The sequence below is a fragment of the Squalius cephalus genome, assembly GCF_949319135.1.
Source record: "Squalius cephalus genome assembly, chromosome: 6".
Classification (NCBI taxonomy): Eukaryota; Metazoa; Chordata; class Actinopteri; order Cypriniformes; family Leuciscidae; genus Squalius; species Squalius cephalus.
In genome coordinates, this window is record NC_137127.1 from 35,048,381 (window position 1) to 35,066,075 (window position 17,695).

Below are 17,695 nucleotides of genomic sequence, written 5' to 3' on the forward strand. Positions count from 1 at the left end.
CCTGTTAAGTTGAATTCTTGAAATAAATCAACTTTTTGATGATATTCTAATTTTATGACCAGCACCTGTATATATATATATAGCCGCTCTGGAGAAAACAGTGATGTCAATCGTCCATCTCAGTTCAGTTCTCATATAATGGTGTCAATGCAGGCAGATCAATAATATTGTTGAATATTAAGTGTCCCCAACTAAGCAAGCCAAAAGCCAGAGATGACAAAGGAGAATGAAAATATAGCATGATTGGTTATAATGCTCAATGTTGCACAAAAACGTGTAAAAAGAATCTGATGCAACATGAGCAGTTGTAAATGTAATGCCACAATCGATGCGTTTCCTTCATTTTCATTCCGCTTTAATTGCGACAGCTGTAATAGATTTAGTTTAATTGCGCATTTTTAATTTTGGTGCCATTTTTGCCCCAAACTCATGTTGATTTCTAACCCTGGACTACACTAATGTAGAGGATAGTAGAGTAGTGTGCAGTATAAACAAATAAAAAATCTATAGCAGGGGTTCTCAACTCCAGCCCATGAGGTCCACTTTAGGTTTAGCTCCAATCTTGATCAAACTTACCTGCTAGTAACACTGTACTAATTCTGAAGACATCAGATTAGCTTGTTCAGGTGTGTTTGATAGGGTTGGAGCTAAACTCTGCAGGAAAGTGGACCTCGAGTGCCAGAGTTGAGAACCCCTGATGTATAGATGATGTACAATTTGGAACAGGGTTCCACAAATCCAACTCAGGAGGGCCACAACCCTGCAAAGTTTAACTTCAACCCTAATCAAAGACACTTGTGCAAGCTAATCAAGGTCTTCAGAGTTACTAGACAACTACTGGTATGTGAGTTTGACCACAGGTATTAACACTACATTCTTTATTTAAAGACTGTTTATACATGGCATTAACATCCATTTTTTTGTGATCAGATCACAGGTTGTCGGAGCTAAATATGAGGTTTCGATAATCTTTACAAAGAACATTAACATAACATATGGGAAAGTCATCAGAAATGAGTGTGACCACAACGAATTTTTAGTGGAAATGCAATCTGTCCTAAATGTGTCCTTATTGCTTTTATATGCTTCCTGCAAAAGTGATGTAGAGTGTGACGAAATAAAGGGGAGTGTCTTGGCAAAATCCAACCACAAGTGGTCACAGGAGACACATTTGGAATGCATGTTCATACCAAATGGAAATGGCAAGTAAATGGAAATTAATATCAGGTACAAATTAAGTCAAAGAGGTTAACGTTTGTGTGTTTCTTACCCCCATTGAGTGTGAGAGCTGTTCAGCAGTTACACTGAGATTATAGTGATGCACCTCCAGCCGTCTGCACTGACTGTGAAGAACCTGTCGCTCAATGCTTTGCTCTAGAGACAGAGTGAAAGATACAGGGAGAGGTAAGCCTGGCATCACATACACCAGCACACCACAACTTAGGAATTTGCTGAGCTGCTCCTCTGCTGAAAAGAACTATGATATCCATCATGCAACAGTACCGAGTGGTGCCCAAGAGAGCACATATCTTACCTTCTGTGTACTCTTGATACGCTTCAAATATGGCTTCAATGCCCTGCCACCTGGACGTGGAGGGCTCATCGTCCTCGGTGTCATCTTCTTCATCCTCTTCATTGGACTCCTCTGCAGAGATCTCCTGGTGGGAGGGCTGTGGGGGGCAGTGCTGTCCGTTGGGCTGGGATGAGGGTGGGTGGGGGTGTGGGTGGGGCTTGGACCGGCCTGGTGTGCTCTGGAGCTCAGGAATGTTATAATGCACAGATGAATCCACTGCATGGTTCTGTTCTGACATGACCAAGGTACCACCTAATAGAGGAAGAGGAGTTTTGATTCTATTAGCTGCTCAGAAGTTAGACCTGTTCACACCGAGCACCACAAAATGTTGAAAAGAATCCTAAAGCTCTGCTCATTTATGCAAAATGTTCTCTGGTAATCGAGCCACATTATTAACACAGTGTCTCCCTGTTCCTGGAGACACAACAACAGTGCACATTTTTTAACTCTTGCTCAAACACACCTGATTCAGCTCATTTAAGACTTGAAGACCTGAAATAGATGGGTTCTATAAGGGAGACATCCAAAATGTTGGTGTGTACCTTCAGGAAAACAGGTTTTGAGAAACGCTGCTCCACCAGCTGAGCTGCAAGAACGCTGTGCCTTGCTGTCTACGGCCTACATAAAACTTAAATAGACCTACTAAGTATCATAGAAGGCAGCTTAATTATGCTCTCTACCTTTTGCAGCAGCCTTTGCGTCACCAATGATGCCCTAAAATATTGCCTACCTAAGGAGTTGAAACAAAGCCATTCTTATCTGAAGGCTCCCTTTGCACAGAAAACACACTTTTACATATATGCAGCTTCAGATTTTGTTCCTATCCTGTGACAGCACATCTGTTACATTTTAGTGATGCTGTTTTTATTCATATACTTTCCCTGAAGTTCATGTCATTAGTTGTGTTTCTTTTGGTATGAACAGACACCAAGACACTGTTGTTGCAAAGTTAGTGTTGAATAAGTAATGAAATACCACAATCTGAAAGAGAATTTGAACTGCTAACTACCTTTACTCTTCTGAAGGGCTTTTTGGGTGGACTGCAGTACTGATTCATGGAACTGCTGGGCAAACTCTTCGGCAATGAAGCTCTCCCAGGGTTTGGTCTTTCCGTTGACACTAACGGAACTCTCTTTAGTGAATGGGGGCTGTCGAACACTGTTCAGCAGACTAGAGCTCTTGCCCGGGATGCTGTCGTTGGCTCGACCTTTGTCAGGTAATGCAGCAGGCAAGGGAGAGTCTTTCGGTCTCAAGGGATCCGAGAGGGATTGGTGCTGATCCGAGATGTACAGGGGGTCTGCTGGGGGCTGGGGCACGGACACGGATGGGGAAGGACTGGGGGGCCGTCCATTCAGCAGCTCTTCGGATTGGACTGGAGACTGAGATGATGGGTCTGCAATAAAAAAACAAAATTACAATCTAATGTTTGCATGCTGGTTTATTAAGTCATGAACATAGAAAAACATCAAATAGGCTCTTGACCAGAGTGGACTGAAGCAGAAGCACCGGGCAAACTGGGCAATTGCCCAGGGCGACACTAGAGGGAGGACCACCATGACAAACACGAGCTTCTCAAACTTGTGAAGAACTATTTGAGATTGACAATGGCTACGTTTAAAACAAATAAAGAACAAATGTAGAAGAATAGTTATGTGCAAACAACCGGAAACCATGTATATTTGTGCAGTATGTGCATGTCAAAAAATCAATTCTGATTTGAAGCTTGTGACATATAAACGCGCACATCAACCCGATCACTTTATTTAGTGTTCATGTAAACTGCGTTCGGATTCATCAATCGAATTAATTTAGTTCGATTGAAACAAAAGGTGTGCATGTAAACATAGCCAGTGTCACAAGATCGTTTGAATGGATTGGCCGAAATTTCAATTGAGCACCAAATATGTTGCAAATTGGATTACTCCAAGATAATTGAAGAGTTTGCAGCAGCCAAAGCAAGAAAGGTCCTCTTTTAAATGGTGAGTCAACTATATTAATTCATTACACCTGTCTTAAGTCAACAGTAGGGGTCAATATGTGATAAATTGCCGTTTTTTCCTCTTAAAAATTTGAAAGTAGGGGGCGGCATTTTCCTATTTTGCCCAGAGTGCTGGATTGTCTCCCCCCTGCCCTGGGAATATCACATATCGTATGCTTAGTATATTAGTATTAGTACATTTTCAGCTTCAGCATTTGTGGCCTCCTCACAATTACTACAGACAACAATTGTAATTCATTCCACAATGTGTAAACAATACAGAACATGTTAAAGAAAATACATTTACAATAGAAGCCTACTCACAAGAATGATTGTTTTTCATCCACCTTAAAAGGATTTGAACAACTTTACAGCTAAAATATTAACTGTCAAATGTTTTCAAAAATATGACATGCAGTGTGTTGCCCTCTATTCATCTTTGTACAGTGTGAAAGGAAACTGTCAAGTCAACTTTATTTTTATAGCGCTTTATACAATACAGATTGTTTCAAAGCAGCTATACAGTGATCAATGATCAATTCAATTCAGCTGTAAAAGCAGCTCTAAAAAAAGTGTCATTGTTCAGTGCTGATTCAGTTCCGTTGTAAAGATCATCAATTATTAAATTAGTTCAATTCGGCTATAAAGTAGTTCTTCAGAAAACAGTGATGTCATTGCCCATCCCAGTTCGGTTCTCATTAAATAGTGTCAGTTCAGTCAGATCAATAATACTGTTGAAAATTAAATGTCCCCAACTAAGCAAGCCAGAGGCGATAGTGGCAAAGAACCCAAACTCCACCAGGTGACAGAATGGAGAAAAAAAACTTGGGAGAAACCTGGCTCAGTCGGGGGGCCAGTTCTCCTCTGGCCAAATTAAGCAACATGGTGTGGTTTAATCCCAGGCTGCATTACAAGTCAGAAGTCAGATTGTGGATTGGTCTCACTAGTATCACTGTCCCCCTCTAACAAATTGTACCACCCAAAATGCCACCATAATCACAGAATTAAAAGTGAAGCATGTTTTTCATATTGTTATTGGATTTGAAAAATATTCTGAAATCTAGTCAGGCAATTAACATGTTATCATGATGTGTTTTTGGTCCATCCCTGACAGTCTACCACAGATGCTGTGTGCAGAGCTAGAGCTGAAAGTATGCATGTTACCATACCGCACATCTCCTGAGGTTCATCCACACAGTGAAACATTCAGTATGTCTCATGCTAATGAGCTGAGGAAACAGACAGTAAAGAACATCTGTTGCTGTCAACTGCTTTCACACACTGATGACACATTGATGTGTGCTGATGCAAGAGTCACTGGGTGGATAAACACATGTGCACAAGCACAAACGCACGTGTGAACAGGGAGAAGTGCAAACTGACCCAAGTACGGGGCTGCAGGGCTCCTGGACAGTGGGTGAGGGTTGTGTCTGATGTTGTCTAGAGTCACACTCTTCTTTTTTATGGCCTGCAACAATTCCTCAACCCTCTCATTATCTGAAACACAGGAAGGAAAAGAGAAAGAGACAGACAGACATTAGAGGTACAGCTTGTGATAGCATCTTGGTGTTTGTTTGCTGCCGGAAGCTCTGAGGCGAAAGTAAAGCTGCTTCACACATGGTCCACATCGAGACTTTGACCATCTTGCTTCAAATTGTATTATATGACTCAGAAGTAAACTCTAGTGTGAAAATTTCCAGAGAAATATAAAACAAACATACATACAGCATCAGTATGAACATGATAAAACGCATAAGTACCTCTTCTCTGCTGCTGTGTTATGTGGTTGAGGCTGAAGATGGTGAGGAAGCGTTTCTTGTCCTCCAGCTCAGGGCTTTTGTTCATGTCCTCTGGGGTAAAGCGGGTTATTAGGGGGGCAGGAGATGGCCGCTTGCTCTGAATAGCTGGCGGGGAGGGACTTCTCTCTCTCAGCATGCGCCTCCTCTTCCTCCTCTTCACCTCCATCATCTCCTCCCGACGGGCCAGAGTCGTCAGGTCAAACATCTGCAGAAATTCCATCTTCTGTAGGAAGAGAGAGGTACATTGATCAATAAATACTGCTTTTACTGGGACGTGTGAGACGTGATGGGATGCCCAAAGAACCAAAAATCTACACAAAGAAAAAATACTTGCAAGCAGTTGTGACACTGTCACACATGTTTTAACCACTCTATGTATTATAATGATTTTATGTATATTAGAGTTTTAATAGGTTTACATGTTGTCTTAGTCATTTTAGTCCATTTTATTCCTCTTATCTTTTGTATGTGTGTATGTCTTTAAATTATTATTGGTCTGCCTGTCATGTGAGTAATCACATGACAGGAAACAGGAACAAGACCATATAAAGCAGGCAGCATGCCAAACAATTGAGGTCGTTGCACACTAGAGGACCAGGTGATCACCAGCAAACTGGACTGTGGAGTTACTTCAGTGGACTTGCCTTTCCAGCACTTTGGATTATCACTTCTGTGGACTTTGTATATACACCGGTGGACATTAATCACATTCACTTTGGGACAAGCAATACACCAGGATTCTTTGGACTGTTTTATGGTATGGTGCCACGGACTCCACGCTTTCAACAGACTTAGTTTTCTTGTATTTATTGTGTTGTTTTAAGTTCCATGTGAATATTGTTTAATACACTTTTATTCCGGTTATATCTGTTGTTGTCTCATCTTTTAAAACACTTCACAAACTCTCACAGTTTAATCTGACCCCAATTTTAGTTAATGTAATTCAACCGAGAAGGCTGAACGTTACATATGGTGGCCCGTACGGGCACTACTGTTGAAGGCTGAACGTTACATAGGTACTCTGGTAGTCATGCATGATGTTGTGGGGATTTACCTCAGTGGAATCGTCTAGTTTGAGTGGCGGCTGTTCAGCAACCCTCCTGAGATGAGCTCGCACCTCTTCCTCATCACTCTCATCATAAGAGTCGTCCAGCTCATAGAAGTAACCTACACAAGATATCATTGAACACTCATTGAACACTCATTAACACTTAGAAATGACCTTCAAATGATTCAAGCTAGTCCCATTGGATAAAAACAGTAAGAATAAAGGCCAAAGTAAACTTCAGTTTTGACACGTATGCTTAGTGCCAAACACGTAGCCCTCAAAGTATACTTCATTTAATAACATGTACCACGTGTGGCACTAGAAAGTTTCATCCTTGTCCATTGTCTGCTGTATTGAAGGCGCCATTACGTCATGTGCATTTCACACATTCAATATTTGATGTGTACTTGGGGCTTAATCTGCAGATATATGGCCATTTTAAGATTGTTTTTATTGGCTCATCATCATGCAATTAATAGAAGTGTTTGCTATATAAAAATATTGTAGCTTTCAGCTACTGAAAATTTACCATGCCTTGTCAGTAGTCTGTTTTCTACTTCTATATTTCATTTATATCATCTCATTTGCTTACACTAAATTATATTACTCAGCAGCATAATACCTGCTGTTGGCTGTCCTGCTCTATAGAAACAATATTCGTAAACCACGACCAATAATTTGTGGTAATTATCATTTTTCTGGGCTGTGTGAACAGCATTTTCATTTTCTCTGTTTCCACTTACCTTTCTCTCTGGCTTCTCTGCGTCTTCTCTCCTCCAGGTCTAGTTTGCTGACCGCTCGTCTGTGCTGCTGCAGGAACTCATCATACACTAACATGGCATCCGGTGCAAGGCGTGAATGCCCCTGGAGGCTCTTAAAAGACCCGCTGGACTTCAGGCCTGAGCTCAGCTCTCCGTACGGTCCTGAAAGACTCAGCGGTGCCCTCTGCTGGTTCAGGAAGCTCTGGGTGGATTTTTCCAGCTCTGCCAAGAAAGTGTTCTGCTCAGAGAACCCACTGGGCCGGATGGGGGGATATTTATCCAGATTGTCCTTTTTCCGAGATCCCTCTTCCAGCTTTTCAGAGTTGTAATGCCGCTCGTGTTTGGAGTGGGGTAAGGGAAGCCGACTGATATCGTAGTGACCCAGACTCGGGGGGTCGTGCAAGGTGCGTCTAGAGTCAGAGGTCGTCTCGATGAGTGACGCAGGGTTCCAGAGCGTGGTTGGTGGTGGGGGGGCCTGGTCTTTGTGCTGGTGTTTTGGGGAGATAAGAGGGGGCGGAGCTCCCAGGAGAGGATGGGGGTCTCTGTCTCGGTCACGATCCCTGCTGTTGGGCTCGTGGTGGTTTGGTACAGGTCTAAAAGAGGAAATAATCTTTAATTATCACTGTCTCACACACACATACAAATTTTCCAGTTTCTGTTAGCTATGACCTCTGAAATGCTACGAAACTAAAGCCACATTACTGTCCCAAGGTTTTGAAACCCAAACTTAACTAACACACAGCGGCACTTGTATCAGTCTTTCGTACACTGTATAAGAAGTGAAAATCTGAGCTGCTCATTGAAGGCAACTGGATTTATACCAATTTTGAATCATTACTCTGATACCCCAACCAAACACACTAGACTCTTATATATTGTAGACTCCTCAACCACCAGTGTGAAAACGCCCCTACCTGTGTCCCTCTATATGCAGGTCTGGAATTTCCCCCTGTCTGCCCAGGTCCAGGTGCTGGTCTAGGACCTGCTGACGGAATTCTGACACCTGGTACTGCCTGTCCTCTTTCTCTTGCCGTAGCTTCCGTTGCCGGGCCAACCAGCGCTCTTCTTCATTATTGCGCAGCATCATGGTGGCTGCTGTCAGACTGGCAGGTCCTGCCCCCCCAGGGCCCAGATACATGCCATGGGCGGAGACGAGGCTGGGCACAGGGTGGTGGGTGGAGTTTAGAGAGTGGTGGAGTCCAGACTGGATGGGTTTAGGGGTTGTAAGGATGGGCTCTTTGGTTTTATCTGGGGGAAATAATAGGCATCATGTTTAGCTGCATAGAATGATGGCTCACACAAGTGAGACAAAGATTATATAATGCACATTATCCATTTTCTAAATGAATCTTATTAATCTAATTGTTAACGATTCATCCATGCATACATTTCATGCCAGACTTCTCCAATCATTTAGTCAGCTTAAATCTGGCCCTTTCATTCAATCAACTGAGAATACTAGTATTCAGATCGGCTTCAATCCAAAACAATAACTTTAATTAATACATAATACATTTCACTCTGGTGTTTGTCACAATATGGAACAAAAAGATCTGATACTGGTATTTCCATTACATCGCAACTTATAAAATACACTTAAATCGAGTGGGACCAGTGGAGTGAATCTTATGTCCAGGTCACGTTCCACTCCTAAATATTTAAGACCATCAAGCATTCACCTAAGCATTCATATTCTTTTTGTGGTTCAGAACATATGAATCAATATTCATACCAGGTCTGTTCGTAGTGATTCTGTCTGCAGGTTTGGCCCTGTCGTCTGGAGGGCCTCTCAGCCCATGAAGCTCAGCCAGATAGTGGCTCTCCACAGCCTTCTCTCGTGCAGCCCTCTCCTTCTGTCGCTCCATCTCTCTCTCACGCTCTCTCTCTTTTTCCCTCTCTCGCTCTCGTTCTCGCTCTCTGTCTCTCTCACGCTCCAGCTCCTTCTCTCTCTCCCTCTCTCGCTCACGCTCTTTTTCTCGCTCGGCCTCACGTTCTCGCTCTTTCCCTCGCTCTCTCTCTCGCTCTCTCTCTCTCTGTCGCAGCTCGTCCTCCATCTGAAGTCTGTGGAGACACACCACACACATACAGATGAGCTCAAACTACAGAAACATATGGGGAATATGGGTTTTTGTTTGTGAATGTCCTGAAGTGTTGGTGAAGCTACTTCTGAAGTTTGTTCAGAAAGAGCTTGTCCAAGCTACTAATGAATTTAAACTAGTTGAACCACAGTCCCCTTTTTAAGTTACACTACAAGCTATAAATAAAGGAGCTAACCTGCATTAATGATATTTAAAGGAGCAATATCTTTAACTATTAATTGGAGTCAGAGCGCTACTTAAATTATAATATTCAGTATCATTATTAACATATATTATTTTTTGTATACAAAATCATATCTGCAAGAGGAATATAATGCTGTAAAATGCTGCAGAGTCGTATACACAGGGACTCTTTTACATGAACGTAGGGCCATTACCATCACAAAAAAAATGACTGTGGTACAATATTATATGGTATAGTGACGTATCAGGTAATAATACATTTATATATTACGTTATTAATGTTGACATATAATCAAGGTGTTGTTGCATACCTCTCTGACAAGCGCTCAGACTGTAGGCTAGACAGTGAAGGGTGACTTAGGTCTCCAGGGTAACGCACCCCTGGCAGGTGCATGTGTACTGCAGATGGGTGTAGAGGAGGTAGAGCTCCCCCTGTAGGCAGTTGATAGAATGGCGACCTCAGCGCTGACAGACAGAATGGATCATCCATTCTAAGAAAGACAAAGATATACTTTACGCAAACTTTTTTAAAAAGCAGATGATTAGTCAGCTATAAATAAGCCATTCATAGATTGACTGCTCTAAAAAATGTGAACCCTGTGGCTCTTTCAAAACCATGCTGTTTTTGTCTATGCATCCTGACCAGCAACTATATTAGCAATCTCACCAACTGATGATGTATTGTTTTTCATTAGAGCTTGCTGAAATTATCTCATCTGCCATTAAAATACTCAAGCTCTTTAAAGGTGAAGTATGTAAGAATTTTTATGTTATAATACATTCTTTTAACCCAGTTTATTGTTCATTGACTACTATAAGTATAGGTTTATCTTTCCCAAAAAAGTAAACATTGAGCCTTTCATGCACCTTCAAAACATTGAGAGCTATCCCCTCAGTTTGGGGCGAGGCTACTCAAGCAGGCAGAGCCCAAGTGTGTTTACCCAATGTGGGACCATGACTGATGCATTACATGGGAAAAGACATTCAGCTTCGGTTACAAAAGTGCAAGCCAAAATTAGCTGCATTTAGAACTTCAAAGATTAAACAGGGCATGAACATGTTTAATCAAACAGGGCACTGTGATGCAACATGATACAATGGACGCTTCAATAACATACAGCATCATCATGCACCCGTTCAGAAAGACAAATGTACCAGTTTATAATGTTTACTTTGATTTGTCCAGTGTAAATAGTCTCAACTAGTTGTGGTGTGTCATGTCTATAAAAGTGCAGATATGTTGAAATGGTTTATTATAAGTGAGATGCTTGCGTTCGCTCTAGACAGAGTGTTAGTCTACTCAATTACCTACTCATGACACATAGCAACACAGCTGAAAGGATTCCTAATATGTTAGACCTTTTTTTTAAAGAAACTATTGAGAAACCTCATTTGGCGTTTGCAAAATATGCTTTATTATTGTAATTCTGATAGGTGCAACTAGTTTTCATGTGTTCTTTAGGAATGGAACAGGATTCATATTCATGTATGCAAAAAAAAAACCACACAAAAAAAAACACTGCATGGTCTTCTCTATATGAATAAAATATAAATTGATTCTTATTAAAGACAAAAGAAATTCAGTCAAGAGCAGTGAGTGATTTTCTCTTTGTCTTTTGTTGTTTTATTAACATTAATGACAGATAGCAGCAGGTATATTAGGTATATATATATATATATATATATATATATATATATATATATATACAGTACTGTGCAAAAGTCTTAGGCATGTTAATATCCCCCACCCCCCATCACCCCAAAAAAATGGTTGTAAGTCAGTTATTTATATCTTTTGCTGTAGTGTGTCAGTAGGAAATATCAGTTTACATTTCCAAACATTCTTTTTGCCATTAATTGTAATAATCCAGTGAGATTTCTGTATGCACAAGGAGTCTGACAACAGCCGGTATGATCTGATCTCACCATCATCGAGTCCATCTGTGATTACATGAAGAAACAGAAAAAACTGAGACAGACTAAATCCAGAAGAACTGCGGTAACGTCTCCAAGATGCTTGAAGAAACCTTCCTGCAAAGCTACAGTACTGTGAAAAGTACTGGCACTTGTGTTAAAATGCTGCAAAGTCAGAATGCTTTCAAAAATAAAATCACAAATTGAATTTATTTATGATTTAACTTCTATTAACTAATTTAAATCAATATGGTGTAACAACCCTTTGCATTTAAAACGGCTTTTGTCCAGGTACACTTGCGCATAGTTTTTCAGGTAGCTTTGCAGGAAGGTTTCTTCAAGCATCTCGGAGACGTTCCCGCAGTTCTTCTGGATTTAGTCTGTCTCAGTTTTTTCTGTTTCTTCATGTAATCACAGACGGACTCGATGATGGTGAGATCAGATCATACCGGCTGTTGTCAGACTCCTTGTGCATACACAAATCTCACTGGATTATTACAATTAATGGCAAAAAGAATGTTTGGAAATGTAAACTGATATTTTCTACTGACACACTACAGCAAAAGATATAAATAACTGACTTAAAACCATTTTTTGGGGGTTTACATGTTTATGTTAATACTGTACACGATAGGCATTTTGACATAATTGTCAGTGTATTTGACAATTTAAGTGCAATAAGCCACAAAAGAAAACAGAATTTGGGATGGCATGCTTTCATTCTCAAGTCTCAGCTAATGTCTCTAGGGGTTTAAATGTGTTAGTTGTTGCAAGATTGTGTACCTGTAGTGTGAGAAGGAGGGGTGGTGCAGGTATCCAGGATGGTAGTAGGCAGCAGCAGCTGCAGCAGTGGCAGGATCAAGCCCCAGTGGTAACGAGGGCATGCGTAACTCCTCGGCTGTGGTGTAAGGACGAAACCCCCTCAGATATTCCTCAGGAACACTGGTCGGGGGCACAGCATGTGGCATCTGACGGGGCAGACTGTCAGTGAAACAGAAGAAGATAATTTAAAGCAATAGAGCCAATAAAAAATGAAAAAGGAGAAGGATGTGCTTTCACGAGTTGTGCCTGAAGTAGGATGGGAAAAGAGATGTCAAAAGTAATGATACTTCGGTACCAAGATGATACTTTAATTTAAAAACGCAACAATACCAGCCTTTCTGCAGTACCAATAGTACCGTGTCAATCCGGTACCCACTTATAGGCAGCTGCTTTCAAAGGTTTCTATTCTGCCAAGTACACATGTTTTTGTGGTTCAGCACATGTGAATCAAAATCTAATGTTTTAATGTATTATTAACTTGTAATTATTAATAGCATTAATAATTAACTAATTTCATATTTTATTTTCAAATAGTTAAATGCTATGGTATCAAAATTGGTACAGAGATCTGGAAAAAAAATTGGGTATTGAAACTGAAATTTGAAATTTGGTACTGGGACATCACTAGATGGGAGCCTTTAAGGCCTCTCCACACATCTTGTGAAGTTTAGCTTTAAAATGACTGCAACAAAATGGAAAGGAATCACTTTACAATAAGGTTTCATTTGTTAACATTAGTTAACTACATTAGTTTACATGAACTAACAATGAAAAATACTTTCAAAGCATATATTAATCTTAGTTTAGTATTAATTTCAACATTTACTAAATACATGGAAAGTTTTACTTGTTCATATTATTTAATGGACCTGAGCTAATATGAACTAACAATCAACATCTGTATTTTTATTAATAATTAACCAGTGTTCAGTTCACCATTAATTACCTAGACTGTAGCGGCCCGCATTTAATCTGTCCTGCCACAGTTTCATAATGAACTGAAACTATTTTTACATTTATCATAACATAAAAGATCTCTCACATTGTGTTTTGCACTATTGATTTGGCAAAGTATCTGTAACTTGAACTAAAATCCAAATTATGATATGGCTTAGTGCGTGTACCAAACCACAAAAGGCTGTGATTTCAAAGCTTTTTAAAGCTTCTTTTTGTATTCATGCTTTCTTGATTGTATGTTTTATCATCTAATGCAATGCCATTCATATATTTCGAAGTGTGACTTAATTGAACAGACACTTTTTTTAAACCACTGTAATGCATTTACAATATCTTCCTAACATGTTTCAACAGATGTCTTATTATTATTATTATTAATATTATTACTCAAAATATGAAACTATAATTATCTTTACCAAAATTAAAATTTTTACTGGAGCACATTTCACTTTGCTTTTTTTAGTGAGTGTATTTTAAGGAAGACGAGAATTGAAATAATAGTATAGTAGCACTCTTGGGAAGGAAGGAGGTCAGTAATACTCACTTAAGGGGCTGAAAGCGTGAGTCCTGCATCACAGACGCGGGCGTCAAGCCAAATGCGTAAGGGTTTCCAATTAGGTGGGCTGAAACAGTGGGACCCCCCTTCTCTTGAGCAGAAGAAGACTCTGAACTTAACCTGTCCCGGCTGAGTCCACGGGGACCTGACTCTGCCTAAAAAGACAAGAGAGGAGCGCTTTGTGTGAGAAGTGTGCAATTACAACTTCTTTAACACAATGAGAACAGAATCGAGTCCTGAAAGGAGCCTGCCTCCAAATGAACATCCCCACACACTGAATGACACACAGATGCTGCCTAACCCCAAGCAAACCCCATAATCAACAGCATTTCTCAGATGTGCCTAAAACTTTCAACAATATGTAAAGCCTTGTTTATGCTTGACGTGTTCACTCCGGCACAAACCACTGCAGATGGTGCTCTAGAGGCATTTCCACTCCACATGCTCCAGCCCCAAACTTTTTTTGTTAGCCGAACTCAGATGTAAAATATTTACTTGAAGTACTCCCTTAAGGCTAAGTTAATATTTCAATAATTTAACAGTTTAAGGTCACTGACATGCAAGGAAACATATATCTTTTTTTTTTATTATTATTATTATTCTTTATATATAATTGCCCTCAGACAGCAAGACTTGGCCAAAAAATTACATTGTGATTATTGTGTCATATATTGTGTTTGCAATTTGAACTGTGATATGACATTTTATTTTATATGAAAAGGTCTCATATTGTTACTGCTGAGACAATGGAAAGATTTACTTTTAAAGTTGTTCACACTGGTGGTCACTCCGTCTTTGCAAGAACCAACTAACACTACAAGTTACAATATAAATATTTATGTCTTAAATAATTCACTTTCAAATCTTTAAACCCTCAAGATTTTAACATGTCAAATCATCAAGATTTTATATTGTTGGAATACTGGTGAAATGCTGCAAACTTCTGTCCACAAAAATGTCATCAATTCACCCTAAAAAACCCTCTGCTACTCCCCAATGAACCCCAATTCGGGTCCGTCAATTGCTTGACTGGTGGGTTCATTATTATTCTTAATGAACAACACAACAAATAAACAGTACAATGCCAAACTCACTTAAATAGGCACTTTTACATTTCACTTTGAAACCAAATCTTCCTCCATTGTCTTGTCAGTCAGGAGTGAGGCTAAATGGGAGAAGTGAGGTGAAATCTGACTCTTGCTGCTGATCTGTGCAACAACTCTTGTTCGCATGTTCTGTTCGTTTAATTGTATTGTCTGTTCTGAACTGAACTAAATTGTTTTTATTACTATAAAAAAATCTAAACGACGATGGGGGCGGTGCCACGGTGGGCAAGGGATGTAACCGGTGTTGCGGCTGAACACCGGTAACACCGGCAACACCGACTATTACAACAAGCCTATAAGTCACAAGAAGAGAAACACAATGAATCTTTCAGCAGAGTATCCTCTCAATAAGGAACAACATGGTCTGGGTTCTGGAAGTATTTTCCCATTAATTTCCTCCGCTCTTTAAAAAAAGAGACTCAGCTTTAGGATAAATCACAATATTGCTAAAAAAGGGACAAAAGAACCATTGCAAATGAACAGTAAAATATACAAAAATATTGACTTACAGTCATTGATTATAAGTATAAACAATCTACTTTACATTTATTGCAAAACACTCCAAACTGTTGAGAGTATAGAGAGACTTATCATTAGTAGTGCTTCGTGTGTAACTTTTCTGATTGGTCGATCTCTCTTTAGAATTATGGATACAGTACAGTAGTTCGTCACCAGTAATTTGGCTATTAAAGTTTTTTTTTTTTAAAGTAATAATTTGAAGTTACTTGACAAAACCATATACCACAGCCTAATAATCATCATAGCTCAAGGAATGTCTGTCTTTAACCCCCTGGGGTCAGCAGTCGCGCCGGCGATACCAGCTCGCTTTTTTTTCTTATCAGTGCAAAAGTGACTCAAAATACTCTGCTGATTTTGATCTTACATATAAGTGTAATACATCATTCAAAACTGTTAAATGTCTTCTTTTATTTGTGTACACATCATAAAAACAAAATGTTGTGTTTTTTGTAAAATAAAGAAAATAAACGATGCGCATTCTGCCGTCTCTCTCAATGTGAAGTTCATTCTGAAACGCGACAGAAAATGAACTGTAACTCAGCGAATGTTTGTCACACAGACTTGAGACATATGTCTTTACAAAGCTTGAAGTCTATTGTATTAAATGTAAATAAAATGTCATCTATTTTTAAATGATGTCAATTATATCAAAAACAAATATTCTCTGTTTAAGTAATCCGTATGAAAGCAACGACATGTACAGTCCGTGCTCATTAGCTCTAATGTGACCACACGCGCACGAGCGATTGACATGCAAATCGTCCACGTGAAGGAACGCAGACCTGAAAATGCCCCATCAGAGACTTCCCCCAAGAGACTTCAGTAGCCTACTCCTCTGCTTTTCATCGAGTTTGGAAGACACGTTGTATTTGTGCTGTGCTGTCCTGTTTACCTTGGATTTACCTCAGAAGAATTAGAAGAACGCGATTTGAAGATGAGAAAGATTTTTAAGGTAAGACATGTCCACTCAAGACAAGCATGTTATTGTTATATAAACTTTACATTGTAGCAACTAGTCAAACTGGTGCCAGACTAAAATGTACGTTATGAAATGAGATTTGAGTAAAAAGCCTAATGCTAAATTTATATCCATGTACACAAGGATGTTTTTATGTTTGATAATAAAACACAGCATGAAATAAAAGTAGGCTAGTATGAGTGTTTACTCTAATATAGTTAATATTATAATGTTTAGACCCGTGTTTACTGTTAAATACTGTGTTTGTGGATATCTGCTCAAATGTAGATATGTATAATGTGGTAACAATAATGTTTCATAGTTTGGAGAGGCTCAATCACTTCAGTAAATGTTCTTTGCACACGCTGTGAGTTTGAGTCACTTGCGCTGTGCGTTTGAAAAGCAAAACGCGCCAAACATTAGGCTTCACGTTTTTACTTACTCCAATCTCATTTCATAACGTCATAACGAATGGAAACATTTGAAGTAACATATGATAATCCATTAGCCTGACGTTGTCATACTCAGATTCTAGTCAGAATATAAGTCTGATACTGCTCCATTGGGCTGTGATTAAGGGGCGTGTTTCAACCGAACCAGGAAAGAAAATGCCTCTGCACTCAATTGGATAGACCTACAACCAATCAGAGCAATGGAGTAAGTGACGTATGTCCTTCATTCATCTTTTCCGATCGACAAATGCCTTGATCGCGGTTCTCTGTTCCTCTTTTAAAATGAATGCGCTGTCGATATCTGACAGACGCGATGGCGGAATCTACACATGATGTTTCATAAACAAAGTTCGGGAGGAGCACATTCAAATAATCAATCCAATCAACTTGTCATCAAACAATTACCATGTCCACCCTATCAGCATGAGAGGAACTCACCTAACATTCCTTGACAATTTTCAGCATCCCTCCACTCAACTCTTGGCTTGTTCTTCCACAGCCTGGAATACGGGGGGAGTACTTTGGGTTCGGGCCGAATACCGAGCCCGGAGCCTCTCCTCGGACAGCACGCCAAATATGCATTTATTCTATCTGACTTATTTGTAAGTGTGAACTTGTGAAATCTCAATTCTCCAGCGGCAGTCATCTTTGTTGTAAACGAATTCAACCCAAGCACTCTTTGGTGACGTGGATGATTACGTTACTGTTGATCATCTGTCCATCATTGTATAAAGCCCGGCCAGACAATTTGATTGGTCCGAACAGCTCTGGTTTGAGCATAATTGCTCCACAATGGATCAAGTCCAGACCGAACTTCCCGACCTAAAAATGTTGTGGGCGGGGCTAAGTTCGGCTGGCATCCAGGCTAATAATCCATGTATTTTTCTCTATGGTAGTGTTACTGAAGTGTTAATTTTTAACGATTTATAGGCCGCCTGCTATAGGCTATTGTTATTATTATTTTATGCAG

General features: G+C 39.9%; 1 protein-coding gene across 3 annotated transcripts in view; it reads right to left on the reverse strand.

Annotated features, from left to right (window-relative positions):
- Window positions 1–17,695, reverse strand: part of gse1b (Gse1 coiled-coil protein b) — a 486,478-nt gene that overhangs the window by 221,447 nt on the left and 247,336 nt on the right. For all 3 annotated transcript variants that reach the window (XM_079874204.1, XM_079874205.1, XM_079874203.1), the window contains exons 5-16: window positions 13,679–13,845; window positions 12,139–12,336; window positions 9,753–9,932; window positions 8,892–9,220; window positions 8,074–8,407; window positions 7,142–7,752; window positions 6,405–6,517; window positions 5,312–5,573; window positions 4,935–5,048; window positions 2,583–2,966; window positions 1,535–1,825; window positions 1,271–1,374 (exon numbers count right to left, since the gene is read on the reverse strand). In XM_079874204.1, the coding sequence (XP_079730330.1) occupies window positions 1,271–1,374; window positions 1,535–1,825; window positions 2,583–2,966; window positions 4,935–5,048; window positions 5,312–5,573; window positions 6,405–6,517; window positions 7,142–7,752; window positions 8,074–8,407; window positions 8,892–9,220; window positions 9,753–9,932; window positions 12,139–12,336; window positions 13,679–13,845 (3,087 nt within the window). The remainder of the gene's footprint in view (window positions 1–1,270; window positions 1,375–1,534; window positions 1,826–2,582; window positions 2,967–4,934; window positions 5,049–5,311; window positions 5,574–6,404; window positions 6,518–7,141; window positions 7,753–8,073; window positions 8,408–8,891; window positions 9,221–9,752; window positions 9,933–12,138; window positions 12,337–13,678; window positions 13,846–17,695) is intronic.